The 14,877-nt window shown below is 36.3% G+C and overlaps 2 protein-coding genes and 1 long non-coding RNA gene across 5 annotated transcripts; 2 read left to right on the top strand and 1 right to left on the bottom strand.

Annotated features, from left to right (window-relative positions):
- Positions 1–2,833: 2,833 nt before the first annotated feature.
- Positions 2,834–7,164, bottom strand: LOC149666683 (uncharacterized). 2 transcript variants are annotated; one of them, XM_089841537.1, is made up of 3 exons: positions 6,737–7,164; positions 6,477–6,543; positions 2,834–4,519 (listed from the first exon to the last, which is right to left on the bottom strand). In XM_089841537.1, exons 1-3 carry the CDS (start codon positions 6,755–6,757, stop codon positions 3,669–3,671), a joined length of 939 nt encoding a protein of 312 aa, XP_089697663.1. In that variant the 5' UTR covers positions 6,758–7,164; the 3' UTR covers positions 2,834–3,668. The 2 variants fall into 2 exon arrangements, 1 of the variants encoding a protein (XP_089697663.1); XR_016368238.1 differs by having other exon boundaries at positions 3,892–4,030; positions 6,477–7,164.
- Positions 7,165–7,995: 831 nt separating this feature from the next.
- LOC149666684 (uncharacterized) lies at positions 7,996–10,369 on the top strand. Of its 2 annotated transcripts, none has more exons than XM_089841719.1 (2): positions 7,996–9,388; positions 9,919–10,369. In XM_089841719.1, the coding sequence occupies exon 2, from the start codon at positions 9,919–9,921 to the stop codon at positions 10,342–10,344; it is 426 nt and encodes a 141-aa protein (XP_089697845.1). In that variant the 5' UTR covers positions 7,996–9,388; the 3' UTR covers positions 10,345–10,369. The 2 variants fall into 2 exon arrangements, with proteins under 2 accessions (XP_089697845.1, XP_089697844.1); XM_089841718.1 differs by having other exon boundaries at positions 9,919–10,119.
- Positions 10,370–11,345: 976 nt separating this feature from the next.
- On the top strand, positions 11,346–12,756 carry LOC149666685 (uncharacterized). The gene is made up of 5 exons (XR_016368279.1): positions 11,346–11,822; positions 11,894–11,957; positions 12,031–12,205; positions 12,491–12,607; positions 12,705–12,756. It is a non-coding gene; the product is annotated as an uncharacterized LOC149666685 (long non-coding RNA).
- Positions 12,757–14,877: the final 2,121 nt, after the last annotated feature.

A 14,877-nucleotide genomic window follows, 5' to 3' on the forward strand; every position in this document is an offset into this window, starting at 1 on the left:
CTGAAAAACAGGCGGAAATAGCCAAACGCCGCCCGACGCCTATTTTCGCCTGTTAAATATGAATTCCGAAAAACAGTTTATAATTATTGATTAACGTGTGAATGGGGAGTATAGTGTGAAAGGTCCTTAAGTTGGGCTAACTCAGGTGTTCACACACTAATCAAAAAAAAAATAAACTATAACTTCTAATTTGGGTGAAATGGTAGTAATTTTTTCACCGTAATTTAAAATGCAGTTTGAAAGCTACAGGGCCCCGTTCGCTTCAAAATTAGTTTGGAGGGGCTAATCTCTCGAAGATTCCCAGTACACGGATTACGCGTAATAATTTTAGCACTGTCAAAGGCAGGGCTTTTAAAGATTACGTCTAATTACTTTAGTACAGTCAAAGGTACAGCGTGTACACCGATTAAGCTGAGTGACAGCCCCTCGACTAGTTTTTAAAGGTGTTTCATTAATAATTGTTTTTTATCGATTTTCAAAGTTTCCAATATTGGGCCTAAAAGATCCGAAATTAATTCGACCATTTTATTCTGTATTTTTCGAATTAGCCTTATTTCTTTTCTGCGCCTCTGGCGGAGTTTCTGGAAACTACCCCATAGAGACTTAGTAACTTACGAAAGTTCGCAGAAACACCGCCAAATGGCCCAGCGCTCGAACCACCCGGGGTTGGTTCTGCGAACCTGTGTAAGATACCCAGTCTCTAGTTTCCAGACACTCCGCCAGAGGCGCTGAATAGATATAAGGCTAATTCTTCCGCTAAACCATAGCCCACTCGATTACGCGCGTCACAACGCAAGCTGCTCTATAGAGCTATTTCAGTGGGGGAAAAATTTCGTGTGCTACGAAAATTGGGCCTGCCTTTGAGTGTAGGGCGGCCATTTTATGAGGGTTTTCTTTATGGGCAAATAGCATTGGTGACGTAGCCATTACCCCCCTCCCCCTGAAATAGCTCTATAGCGCGAGCAGCGCAGCGTCCGGGAGCGCGGATCGAGTGGGCTATGGCTAAACCCGACTCCTTCAGTTTGGCTTAATCCACGAGCTCCATATCATGACAGCGCGATTATTAGGCTTAACTATGGCCAGTGAGAGTGGCGGTCGGAATTTGCTGGAAAATTCAAAAAAAGTGAGGATTGTCAACTTAGTTTCGAATCATTAGAGGTTAAGCGCGCACCGAAAAAAGCGGGTACGGGCAAAGAAGATACACGCCCCAGGAATGGAAAGTGTAGCTTCCTCTAGTGTAAATTTTTGTCTCTCCCCTCCTCAAAGGCAGGCTCGGTTGGCCGAGGTATTTCCGGCTACATTCGAAATTACATAGACCGGAAGTTCCTTGATTAACCCAACCCCGAGACATAGCTTCCATTCCTGGAGCGTATATTTTCTTTGGTACGGGTACGTGTACACAGTGCATCGGACAAATGCACTATAAAAGGTAGCTACACGTGCCCGTACCCGTTTTTTTCGGTGCGCGCTTAACCGCATATCCCCGACTTCGAAAATCGATTCAAAAATTGTAGAAGCTTTGTTAGTTTTAATAACGGTTTTGAGATTAGTTTATCATTCTGAAGCGAATAAACTTAACTTGTTTGAACCCTTCACGCTCCATTTAATTTTGCACTGAGCATGATCAAATCTGATTAGAATGATTATCCACTGTGCATTGATTAAATAATTAGATTCGTTAAATACTGTTCAAATACGCACCCTGAAGCTAAGTGAACTGCCCCTCGATTTTTTTTTTGCAGTAGAGAAGTCCTAAGGTTACAGGTGTGTCAAGTATAGCCCTTTACAGTCTTTAGAATAAAGGTCTACTTACAGGAGAAATGAAGGTCGTAAAAAAATGTGGTGTTTGCTACTGTTCTTTTCAAAATATAGAAAATTACATAAAACACTATAAATTGCACCAGAACGTGCCAAATATTCAATATCCTTGTGGTTTTGGTTCATGTACAAACAATTTCTCAAATTATAGTTCGCTTAAAAGTCACTGCCAAAGGCTACACAGAAAAAGACCATGCCCTGAAAATAGCTTAAACACAAATTCGGTTCCACCTTCAGTTTTAGAAGATTCATTGAAATGCTCTATTCAGAACTGCCAGAAAGGATTTGAAGATTTTAAGTGCCTTGTATCACATTTAAAATCTCACATAAGGCAAGGCCTCGGAGTGATTTGCCCCTACAAGTGTAACGAATTAAAAAGTTACAGTGTACTATCTTCGTTTTCTACACACTTGTCTCGAAATCATAAAAGTGGTGTTGTACCTTATGCGAATGCTTTAGTTTCTCCTGAAAAAACTAACAGAAACCCCGGTAGTGACCTAATTTTTGATGGTGGTAATGGTGCCGATTCAAGCCAAAATTATGATGTGACTGATACAGATCCCGAGACTTTATTTGCTAGAAACTTGGGGCTTTTTTATCTGAAGCTTGAGACTAAAAAGTTAATTCCCGTGTCCACCATACAAACAATTATTGAAGAATTTCAGTCTCTTAAAGAAATTGAATCAGATCATATCGAAATAAAACTTAGGTGCAAACTTAATGATATGGGGCTTGATGAGACAACTGTCTTGCAAGTTTTAAAATCTATAAAAGAATGTGATTTGCTGGGCACAATGAACGATTCAATTTTTAAGACAGACTATCACCGTAAAAAGTTCAACGAATCACAACTTAATTACGTACCCCCTGTAGGCATTTTGCTCGGGTACCACGAAGGCCAAAAACTATTTTATAATTACGTGCCTATTAAAAACACACTTAAAACATATATTTCTAACCATGAAGTCGCGATTTAAGGGTTAATTATGTTTTTTTTTTCTTCTTTCTCGATTTAAGGGTTCGCGCGCTCTCTTCTTCTAGGGGTTAAAATATTCTCCAATTCAACTTGATGAAAAATAAAGGTATCAAATGAATAAAAATAAAAACATCGAATAAAAATAAAGGTTTCGATTTAAAAAATAATCTCCGTCCGTTTAGAGATTTCTTGGGGGTGAGCCGACAGGGTCTCGTTTAGACATTTCAGGTATCGACTGACGATGGGACAGGAGGGACTTCGTATATATAACTTCTAGTTTCTCGCAAGGATTTCTGGGATAATGACGTTTGTTGATTGACTTCGGTTTGGCGAATAGGGGACCATATTTATGACGTAGCCGGGCGTATTCATGTTAACAGCGAATGGGCAAAACTTTTTGTTTTGGGACCAAATACGGATTGGTCAGTTAAAGGGTTAAAAAAAAATGTTCTAGAAGTTTCTCGGGCCAGGTACCAGGATAGTGACTCAAGGTCTTGTTGCTTGGGGGTCTAAATAAGCTAGTATTTCTCTGGTTTCTTGGAAAAAGTTTTCTTTGCTAGGTGTTTCATTTTGCACTGTGGATACTGTGGTATAGGATAGTTCTAGAAAGTTCGCTGTCAATTTTGATGGGCTATTTCCTCTTTCATTGTAGTTATTTTTAGAAACCGTGAATTTCTTTTCAGTTTGTTTTAAAGGGATAGGTTTAAGTTTAAAGGGCTAATATTATTTTTATAGGGGTAATTTAAGGCATTTCGTTATTAATTTAAAGGTTTAATCGGAAATTTAATTTGATTTTCATGTCAAGATGGTTATATATCCCCACCTCTTCTGAAAAGTTCGTCCCCGAACTTACTCTGTTCATCCTACCATCACGTTAATTTTTTTTTTTTTTTTTTTTTCGATGCATAGGGGTTTTAGTACTTGAAGACTTCATCAACTTGTTTCCATTCAAAAACCGCTCAGTGGGATAAAAAGTAGGGGTGTTATGTTTCAATTCTTCTTTGTCTTGTTCATCCTCCGTAAGGGAATTTTCATTCATTCTCTTCTCTTCGATAAAGAAGTTTTGCAATTCTTGTTTTTTCTCTGTATCCAGATCTATATCTTCTGGCATGCTTATGTTATTGGTCAGGGTCATAGTAGTAGGGGTTGCTCTTGGGTTTTGAATAAATGGAAACACCCAGTATTGTCCATTTATTGTGCAAGTGATACTATGATCCTCGTAGTTCAGTTTTGCTCCTACATCTGTCATCCAATTAGATCCCAATATAATCGAAAAGTTTGCTTTCTCAATTATGTAAAATTCAATTTCCATAGGGGGACCCATTTCATCATTTAATTGTACAGGAAGTTTAATTGGGCCTTCAGCTTTAAGAGGACTGTTAGGGGAAGCTGAATAGAATTCTCTTGTTTTCAGACGGTTAAAATCCATTTCTGGGTAGACTTGTTCAGCGACATTTTTGACCATAAATGATGTACATGCTCCAGTGTCTAGGATTGCAGCATAGTTGCCATTCTGTAATTGAAGGGATATACTTCCAGTTCTTGGGACGAAATTACGTATCACGTTAATTGAGTTTTCATGTTGTGGAACAGTTATCTCAACCGTTCTTTTAGGAGTGGTATTTTGTTCTTCATTTATTCTTTCTCTTGATTGATAGTTTTGTTTTTGGGGACAATCTCGAGCCATATGATCCGTAGAATTACATACAAAGCATTTAGGCCTAGCTGATGGAAGATACGATTCAAGAGGTAAGGTTACTTCTTGTGGTCTACTCCTTTTATTTGGGCAGTTATAAACAAAATGTCCATATTCCTTGCAATAGTTGCAAAATTTGTTTGTTAAGGGGTTTCGGGGTTCGTTTGTTCCTTGATTTCTAGGGTGTAAAACTCCCATCACTGGTTGAAGTTGCTTCACTACCTCTAGAAGTTCATCAACAGTGGTACATGTTTTCAGATTTAATAGGGCTTCATATTCGGGCATTAATCCAAAAATTATATGATCTAATCGATCTTGCTCAGAGGGAATAGAGGGTAATTGATCATATATGTTAATCATATCCTGAACATAATCTTCAGGGCTCTCATTGGGTCTTTGCCTTCTTTTTTGGATTTTTCTTTTGATTATTTTAGAATAACTATCTCCCAAATATTTTTCTTTAAACTTTTTCTCAAAATCATCCCAGGTATGAAAATGATTAATATTTTTCCAATACCATTTCTTTGCTTGTCCTTCGAATGCTAGGGGTATATGGGTCAATAATTCTTGAAGGGTTACGCCTGTTATCATCCCATACTCGTAAGCGCTATATAGGAATTCTATAGGGTTTGATTCTCCATTAAATCTTGCCGTAAATTGAGGAATTGGTAAAGTTCTATTTCTCTGGGTTGAATATTGTAATTTTTCTCCTCTAGGAATTAAGGTAATATCAGGAATATTTGATATCTCTTGTTCTTTCTCGTATACAGGAAATATAGGACTTTTCAACTTGTCTTGGAAGGTATTCTGACTTAGTATAGGTTCGTTTCTTGGAAAAAGTTCCTCTCTCTCTGGTCTCAAGGTAACGTTTGTAGGGGGATTAAAAAATTCTTTTACTCGTGTCGCATGGGGGTCTTCCGAACGTTTTTCTTCGTAAATATTGGAGTGGATGTATACTTTCTTTCCTGTTTCTTTTTGGTTATAAGGGGTAGATGTAAATAGGGGGTCTAACCTCTCTTCCTCTTTTCTAGTCCTTTCGATTCTTCTAAGGATTTCTTCTCTATCAATAATATTTTCTTCGGGTGAATTTGGTATATCATTTATATGGGTACGTTTCGCATTAATTTGATGGCTCTCAGATTCCGAACTCGAACTCGCTTTAGAACTCAATGATTGGGGAGGGGAACCTCTATGGGTTTCTAATGAATCTCTATAACTCTTATTGAGTGTCTCTAGCGTTTCTTTAAACATTTGTTGTGATTCAGCATTTTGCTGTAATAGTTTTAATATCATTTCATCTTTAAGATTAGGGGTAACTAAATTTTTTCTTTGAATCCAACTAACCACGATATAAAATAATTTCATCAAGGGTAGAATTACTTTGTCATACGACAATATGATTATCAAGATAATCAAAACGTATATAATAAGATCCGATGTGTCAATTTGACTCATGATGATTGCTCGATTATTTTCAATATTTTCTCAAAATATAGGGGTTTTTAATAATAGGGAATTTTTAACAATTGAACCAACTTTGACTCTCTTTAAGACATGTCAGAATCCATCATATCGATAAGATTCCGAAGTATCGGATCCTGCCGACTGCGCCAATTTATAAGCCTTTTCTTTATGCTCTTTAAGATTTTATGGGGGTAAGGTGGAGTGTTCGACGTCTTATTAGAGGGGTTAAAGTATAAGATAAACACCTACCTATTTTCACTTATGATTCATCCTCGCAAACGCTAGACTAGATGTTAGAATGCAGTCAGTTGTGGGGAGTTAAGGCCTTTTTAGCGGAAACGAGGGGCTTATAAAATTTCTGAATCAAAAGTGACCGCGTTTGTTGGTATATGTCAAGTGAGAGTCAAAATAGATTCTAATCCAATTTTTAATATTCAACATAATATTCAATCTTGTTCATAAATGTTCACACACTTTTATAGGGGTCCAAATAAAGAAATTAAACAAGACAATTAAACTTACATCTAAGGGAGGTTTGCAATTTATAACCTCTTTGAAATGGCTCCTCAATAGGATTACCTCCTACAGCCTTTAAGATTTTAAAAATTAAATTTAGGGGTTTGTTAGGTTAAAAGCGTGCAATTATGCACTAAAAAAATGATGTTCAAAAATAGAAAGTTAAGATTTTTTAAAATGAATCAATCCGTCAACCATAATCCAGGTTCTTTAACAATAGTTTCAAGCCAGTTAATCAATAGTTTCAAGTTTTTTTAATTTCTTACGCCAAGTAGCTCCTCTTCCATATTCTTTATAGGGGTTCAGGATCTTTTTTTTTTCTTCTCGATTTCAGGGTTTTTCTTCAGGATCTTTTTTTTCTGAGTACGCGATTTAAGGGTTAATTATGTTTTTTTTTTCTTCTTTCTCGATTTAAGGGTTCGCGCGCTCTCTTCTTCTAGGGGTTAAAATATTCTCCAATTCAACTTGATGAAAAATAAAGGTATCAAATGAATAAAAATAAAAACATCGAATAAAAATAAAGGTTTCGATTTAAAAAATAATCTCCGTCCGTTTAGAGATTTCTTGGGGGTGAGCCGACAGGGTCTCGTTTAGACATTTCAGGTATCGACTGACGATGGGACAGGAGGGACTTCGTATATATAACTTCTAGTTTCTCGCAAGGATTTCTGGGATAATGACGTTTGTTGATTGACTTCGGGTTTGGCGAATAGGGGACCATATTTATGACGTAGCCGGGCGTATTCATGTTAACAGCGAATGGGCAAAACTTTTTGTTTTGGGACCAAATACGGATTGGTCAGTTTAAGGGTTAAAAAAAAATGTTCTAGAAGTTTCTCGGGCCAGGTACCAGAATAGTGACTCAAGGTCTTGTTGCTTGGGGTCTAAATAAGCTAGTATTTCTCTGGTTTCTTGGAAAAAGTTTTCGTTGCTAGGTGTTTCATTTTGCACTGTGGATACTGTGGTATAGGATAGTTCTAGAAAGTTCGCTGTCAATTTTGATGGGCTATTTCCTCTTTCATTGTAGTTATTTTTGGAAACCGTGAATTTCTTTTCAGTTTGTTTTAAAGGGATAGGTTTAAGTTTAAAGGGCTAATATTATCTTTATAGGGGTAATTTAAGGCATTTCGTTATTAATTTGAAGGTTTAATCGGAAATTTAATTTGATTTTCATGTCAAGATGGTTATAGTTTGTAAAGCCAACTTACAATAGAGAGTCTAATAATTTGTTAAGAGACGTAACTGATGGTAAAGTCTATAGGGAAAATCTGGCCTTTTCAGAAAAGGCACTAAATTTAATAATATTTCAAGATGCATTCCAGACAGTAAACCCATTGGGCTCGGCTAAATCAAAGAATAAATTAATTGGCGTATATTATACTCTATTAAATGTACCACCAGAAAAAAGATCCAATATAGATCATATACAATTAATTTCTCTATGCAAAGAATTAGATATGAAAAGAAAAGGTGTGACTAAATTTTTTAGTAAGTTGGTTGACGATTTGAAAGACTTACAGAAAAATGGAATAGAGTTAAGCAATGGAGAAAATGTAAAAGTTAATCTTTTCGCCCTGGTAGGGGATAATCTTGGGTCACATGAGGTGGGTGGTTTCCAGCTAGGTTTTAGTAGTGGGCATATCTGCCGCTATTGCGAAATTAATTTTGCTGATATAGGAAAAGATATTGTTGGCAAAAAGAGGTCGATTAAAAGCTATGAGTCTGCTCTACAACAAATAACTGAAGGCGTTAATGACACAGTCATGGGAATTAAAATGGATTCGCCATTTAATGTTTTAAAGGATTTTCATGTTTGCAATCCCGGATTGCCACCCTGTTTGGCTCATGATCTCTTTGAGGGAGTCGTAGCTTATGATTTGCGCCTGTTTTTAAATGATTTGGTTAAAGTGAAAAAATGGTTCTCATTGCCCCATCTAAATTTTATGATAACCCATTTCAAGTATAGCGGAAGCGACGCAAATAGTAAGCCTTGTCCTCAAATAGCTAACAGTTCAAAACTAACAGGCAATGCCTCTCAAAATTGGTGCATGGTTAGAATGCTTTCATTAATTGTGGGAGTTTGTGTGAAAGACGCCTCTGACCCTGTTTGGTCTCTCTATTTACAATTAAAATTAATTGTTCAATATATTTGTGCACCTAAAATATCGAAAGAAGATATAGCTATTCTTATTGTACTTCTCGACCAATATAAAACTGATTTAATGGAAACGTTTCCGAACTATAGACTTAAACCAAAACATCATTACGTCTTTGCCCATTATCCTGAGTTACTATTGCAATTTGGTCCATTAATAAGAGTCTATACTTTAAGATTCGAAAGTAAAAACGGGTATTTTAAAAAGTGTGCAAGACAAACGAAAAATTTCATAAATCCAACCAAATCCCTCGCCGAAAAACACCAAAAGCTCCAGGCTTATTTAGCAAGTGGATCGTATTTTGGGTCAGATTTGGATTTCAATTTTCGTCGCTCTATTACTTTTTCTCCGAATGATTTCTGTGATGAGGAAATTAAAAATATGGCGTTAAGCTTTCATCTTAATGATATTAACAGTATATCTACTCCCAAGATTACTTATTTGGGTACAGAGTATGAAATTGGTCAATTCATTATTATTCAGAGTTCAGTAAACCAAGTTTTATTTGGGAAAATTGAGACATTAATAGTTAAGGGAAATGAGGTATTTTTATTAGTGCAACGATATTCTTCAGTGTTAAATTTGGCATTAAGTGTATACGAATTGATTGATTTAAATGCATCAAACATAATACCCATAAAAGAAGCGAGTGACTTTTACCCTTTGCAAATGTACAGATTTAACGAAAAGGATTGTGTTGTTTTAAAGCATCTAGTTTGCCACTGCCAAACGGATCATCCGATATTTTAGGATCAAGAAACCGTAAGCGAGAGAATTATATAATCTTTTATACGATAAATTATTATATAGGGTTCGTACACAATCTGAAAAACCTGGAAAAGTGAGGGAATTTGAAAATAAGCCTAAAACGACAGGGAAATTAAAAATAGGTCTAAAAGTCGAGGAATTTGAAAATATACCTTAAATTGTCCGGGAATTTGATATTAGGCCAAAATTATTCAGGGAAATTTGATATTAGGCCAAAATTATTCAGGGAAATTTGATATTAGGCCAAAATTATTCAGGGAAATTTGAAAATAGGCCTAAAATAGTCAGAGAAATTTGAAAATAGGCCCAGAATGGTCAGGGAAATTTGTAGCATATGGTCAGTGAAAACCTGGAAAAGTCAGGGAATTTGAACTCAAAATGTTTGTACGAACCCTGCAATATACTTAGATTTCCAACGCTGGCTGTATAGGGCCACGCGGAAATTTAAAGATTAAATGATCGATCGTATATTTAGTTTTAGTAAAGTTATGCAAAATAACTGCTAACCAAGAATTTCTTTTCAGATGGCCGATGTTGAATTTATGGAAACAGATATTTCCATACAGGAAAAAAACGTACTTGAGAGCTATTTACTTCTGGCATTGCCGCAACTATCAAAAAATCCAACAACACTTGCTAAGCTTCTCGAGCGTGTAATATCTCTGGGTGTTGAGAAGCCGTCCGACCTTAACCTCATCAGGCAAGAAGATATAGACCAATCCATTTTAAAGGCAATTCAAATACGTTTACTTCAACAATATGTCGAGAGAAATTCTGAAGTTACTAGCAAAAGGGATTCGACCAGTGATCTGATCGACAAGCAAGTTGGCGAATCATCCAGAGAAGTAACAAACATTTCCTGTTTTACCCCGCAAAATACTTCGTGTTTCGTAATTTTATTTATTTTACCAAGAACGGATTTAGGATATCATAAGAACGTCGAAACGTAACATTAAAACCTGGTACCATGAAGTCCTACTTGCGTTGAAATTTTTTTTGCCTCCGTTGTAAATAATGCAAATCTGCTTTTAGATCTCGAAAAATCCCAGCGCTTCAACAGTAGTATAACTTCATGGCGCCAGCGTTGCATGCTCGGCGTTCCTGAATCCGTTCTTGATTTTACACTACATTTTTGGGTCTGTTAAAAAAATTCTTATCCAATGCTTCAAACAACGACCAAGTTTTCTCTCATGTATCGAAATTCGAAGCTTTTAGTTTGCAGAATATTCGCCTGCAAAGTTTCGTATCCCGTTCCATGAGAAAAAACTTCCTCTTAGTAGAAACTTTGCAAAGGAATTTATTTAACCGTCTATTATCCTTATATCTATTAAGCGCCTCTGCTGGAAGGTCTGGAAACTATTCCCATATAGACTGGGTAACTTACGAAAGTTCACATAATCACCGTCCGATGACGCTGCGATCGAGCCACCTGGCGTAGGTTTTGCGAACCTTCGTAAGTTATCCAGTCTCTATGAGAGTAGTTTCCAGACCCTTCGCCAGAGGCGCTGAACAGATATAAAGCTAATTTGAGGCTTTGATTTTTATAATTCTCTGATTTTTAAAAGGTTCCTCAGAATACACAAAACCGAGTCTGCAAATCAAACTGGGTCGAAAAGTACAAAATAGACCCAGAGATTTTTAAACAAAGTGTTAAAACACAGCTGCTAAGTGGGAAAAACTTAGCAAAAAAGCCAGAAGGACCGCCGTAAAGGATTTGGTGAACAACATTTTACAAGTTTGTCCGAGACCGCTCACAAGCCAGCTTATGGAGGTAGCCAAGAAACTATATTCCATTTATCCGGAGGCCATTTGCGATAAACTGGATGGGGAGATTCTAGGTTGCGGGTACGCTAGTTTTGGTACCCAATTAAAAAATCGCATTGAAAATATGACAAGAGACAAAGACAATAACATACCCAGAGTGCGAAAATCCCAAAAAAACTAATATGTTTCAAGAATTGACCACTTTAATTCCCAGCCCGAAAATGAACTAGTCGGAAAAGAAGCTTGCTTGGTAGCTCAGCAAGAGTTAAAGGCTATGGCGCACGAATTGACCCCCAATATTGAAACAGTAAAGAAAAATTTAAAAGACACCTATATTTTACAAAGGGACGATTGCAACGAAGAGCTCCATGGAAAAACACTCCATGAAAATTGGCCGTTTCTTTTTGAAACGTATGGCATTTTTGTCCACAACGAGATTTTGTTAGGCAAGGATTTGCGGGCACTATTCCATACGTTTTTCACAGAAAACGGGAAGAAGATTTTGGGATTGTTCTCGCGCATCAAAAGCAAAGAAATAAAGGAGATCATGAAAAAATATGACAAAAATTCTTCGTGGAATAGCCTTAACTCAATCTCTTGTATCATACATTTGCTGTTCAAACATTTCAATGAAAAATCAGAAAATATTTTTCCGTGCTTTGAGGTAACTTTTTATATTAATTGTGTACTTACAAAGTGGTGTAGGACTAATTTTCTAACGGAAATTCAAAACAGCCAGGAACAAGTCTGGAGGAATTGGAAAAAAAAATTAAAGCACACCCTTGTCTGACAGTTTCTGGTATGTAACGAGTAGAAAACCATTACTATAGGATAGTAGGTTAATAGATACATTTATGGAAAAAAAATTTCAGGAACTGATCTGTTTACGGCAGAAATGCTTATGTTATCGATTGATAACAATATTGTGAACGATCACATTCAAGCTAGTGACCTGATTGATGCTTTGGCTGCTTTGCTTGGAATCTAATACATGACAAACATTAAATACCCCGACGAGTGTGCCTGTTTTATGGAGTTTTTTCAAAGGTAATTCAAAAATATATTGTAACAAGTTCGGAAAAGGAAAATATTATCTCTCCGAGACGGAAATCAAGAAGTCGGTGGTTCGAATCCAATCACTGACAGAAAATAACGCGGTCACATGGGCTGTGACACACAGACAGATACACACACAGACAGATACACAGACACGTCACTATTACATTATCCATTTAAATTATACCAAGAATATATAGGAAGTGTCAAACATATGGAATATATTTTTAAAAGAATTATTAATACCCTTAATTTACAAATTGTTATTCTGAATAGATGTGCTGCTAAAATAAACCCGCAAGCAAAGAAAGGGAGGAAAAAGCCGCCTCCAGTTAACCCAAAAGTGTTGGCGCTTATTAACAAACTGCAAAATTTTGAATGGTCCAGCGAAAGGTAATATTTAATAAAACTTTGAAAATTAAAATTAATTAGCTGTGCAGGTTACAAATATTTTTCTTGGATTTTAATCATGTTTAATTTTTAACTTTAGTGACATGAATATCATAGAAGAAGAAGCAGACTAAAATTTTTCATTTGTACAAAATAAGATTTCAATAAAAAATCTGACTGAACAACCACAAACGTGACGTTGCACTGAATATAACTAAAACAGTTGGTAAAAAGTACGCTTAGGCTTACTATCAGGGAACCAGTTAAATTTGATCAATTACACGGTTAGGCTTACCATTAAAAAACAGCAAAAATAAATGATTTTCACTGTTGGGCATATCTTAAAAAAACAGCACTATTTTGACAAATCACAGCTAAATTTACCATCAAGGAAACAGCAAAATTTTATCATTTACACGGTTTAGTTACCATTAAATAAACATCAAAAATAAGTTAATTTCACTGTTGGGCATATGTTCAAGAAAACAGCACAATTTACAAACAATCACAGCCAGCATTACCGTCAAGGAAACAGCACAATCTTATCCTTTACACGGTTAGGCTTACCATTAAAGAAACAGCACAAATAAATCAATTTTACTGTTGGGCATATGTTCAAGAAAACAGCACAATTTACAAACAATCACAGCCAGCATTACCGTCAAGGAAACAGCACGATTTTATCAATTACACGGTTAGGCTGACCATTAATAAAACAGCACAAATAAATCATTTTCACTTTTAGGCGTATGTTCAAGAAAACAGCACAATTTTCATACAATCACAGCTAGATTTACCATCAAGGAAACATCACGATTTTATCAATTACACGGTTAGGCTGACCATTAATAAAACGGCACAGTTTCATCAATATCACGGTGCGGTTAGCTATCAAGAAACCACTAAGTAAATGTAGAAAAAACTGTATATGTTCCTGTCGCAATAACAGCAAAACCAAGGTATTTTGCCGTTCCATCTTGCTGTTTTCTAAACATTAAAGTATAGCTAATTATAATGCTAGAGAAACCGTCAAAGCGACAGAAAACGGCGTGTTTAAAACAACGGCAATCGTTGCATTCAATAACACTGATAAATCTCAATGTAAAATTTACATCAACATACTGGCGTTAGGTGTCGCCAGTGGCTTACTGTAAATTTGATTGCAAATTTTTTGGGTGTGCTGATAAATCCCATATTCCTTTAAAAACCGTTAATACATTCATTAACCTTGTTCCTGAACATATACAGAGTCCAGGCTAGGAAATAAGACAGGTTTATAGGTCAAAAACCAGTTTATTAATAGCTTGGACCACTTTTTTTATTCAAAACGTGAGGGTCACTGGTCCCAATGACTAGTTTATTAATTCCAACTTTTATTAAAAATTGATATGGGGACCTCTTTAATTATTTTCATTTTAACATAAATTTCGACTCCATGAGTCCAGTTGTGTATACAACCCTAAGCCGAGAGAGATTTTTTTAGAAGAGAGAACGGCCACAAGTCCTGGGACCAGTAGAAAAATAAATAGGGGAAGTGTTTCTGACCCCGGAACCAGTTTCATATTTAAGACATCAGGGGTCACTGGTCCGAAGGACTAGTTCAGAAATAAACCTTATTTCCAAGCCTGATACAGACTAAGTAACAGAGTCGAGTCACAGCCTCCTAGATCACGCGACTGGGTGAACGCAGGCTATATTGCAAAATAGCCAAGTCAGAATTTTCAGGCTACGACCGCGCTGAGTGAGTCCAGCTGACACTCTCACACCCTTAGCGCCCTTAATTTGACAATTACAAGTTTACAACAAAGAAAATAAAAAAATTTCGAATAGTATGCGCCCCCCTACTGCTTGCGAACCATAGAAGTCATACACGTACTCTCCTAAAAATGATAAATATAGTTATAAAATGTAAACGGGGAATGGAATTGTGCTCGAAAACCCGAGATAAGTAAATTTTTAAAATTATTGAGAGGGAATAAATTGACTGCCAGTAAATTAAGTTTATTCAATGGAATAGGGTGATGGAACATTAGTTTCTTAAAGGGGCTGTCCGACGGCCGACGCCCTCTCCTTTTTTACCCACCCGCCATGTTAAGCTCTACGAGGAAGATCGTCCTTTGTCCCACTGTCCGAACAGCATCTTAAGCATGTAAGTCTTAATTTTAAAAAAAACTTTTAATATCTGGGCTTTCAGTCACTTGCTTAACTCTCTTCTTATCGATACTTTTTAGGTCTTGGTTAAATCCAAGACGTTTTGATTAATTTGATGTGAG

Source organism: Phalangium opilio, unplaced genomic scaffold (assembly GCF_054372755.1).
Source record: "Phalangium opilio isolate 3A_F unplaced genomic scaffold, DU_Popi_V2 ptg000060l_1, whole genome shotgun sequence".
In the NCBI taxonomy this organism is placed as follows: domain Eukaryota; kingdom Metazoa; phylum Arthropoda; class Arachnida; order Opiliones; family Phalangiidae; genus Phalangium; species Phalangium opilio.

Excerpts from the sequence above, each read along its gene's own strand:
- LOC149666684 (XM_089841718.1), top strand. The coding sequence starts at position 8,234 with ATGGGAATTAAAATGGATTCGCCATTTAATGTTTTAAAGGATTTTCAT.
- LOC149666683 (XM_089841537.1), bottom strand. The coding sequence starts at position 6,757 with ATGGAAGAGGAGCTACTTGGC. Across the intron at positions 6,544-6,736 it reads TGGAAGAGGAGCTACTTGGC|GCTGTAGGAGGTAATCCTAT; the intron begins GTAAGAAATTAA and ends AAAATCTTAAAG. Across the intron at positions 4,520-6,476 it reads ATTGCAAACCTCCCTTAGAT|CTAGGCCTAAATGCTTTGTA; the intron begins GTAAGTTTAATT and ends ATCTTCCATCAG.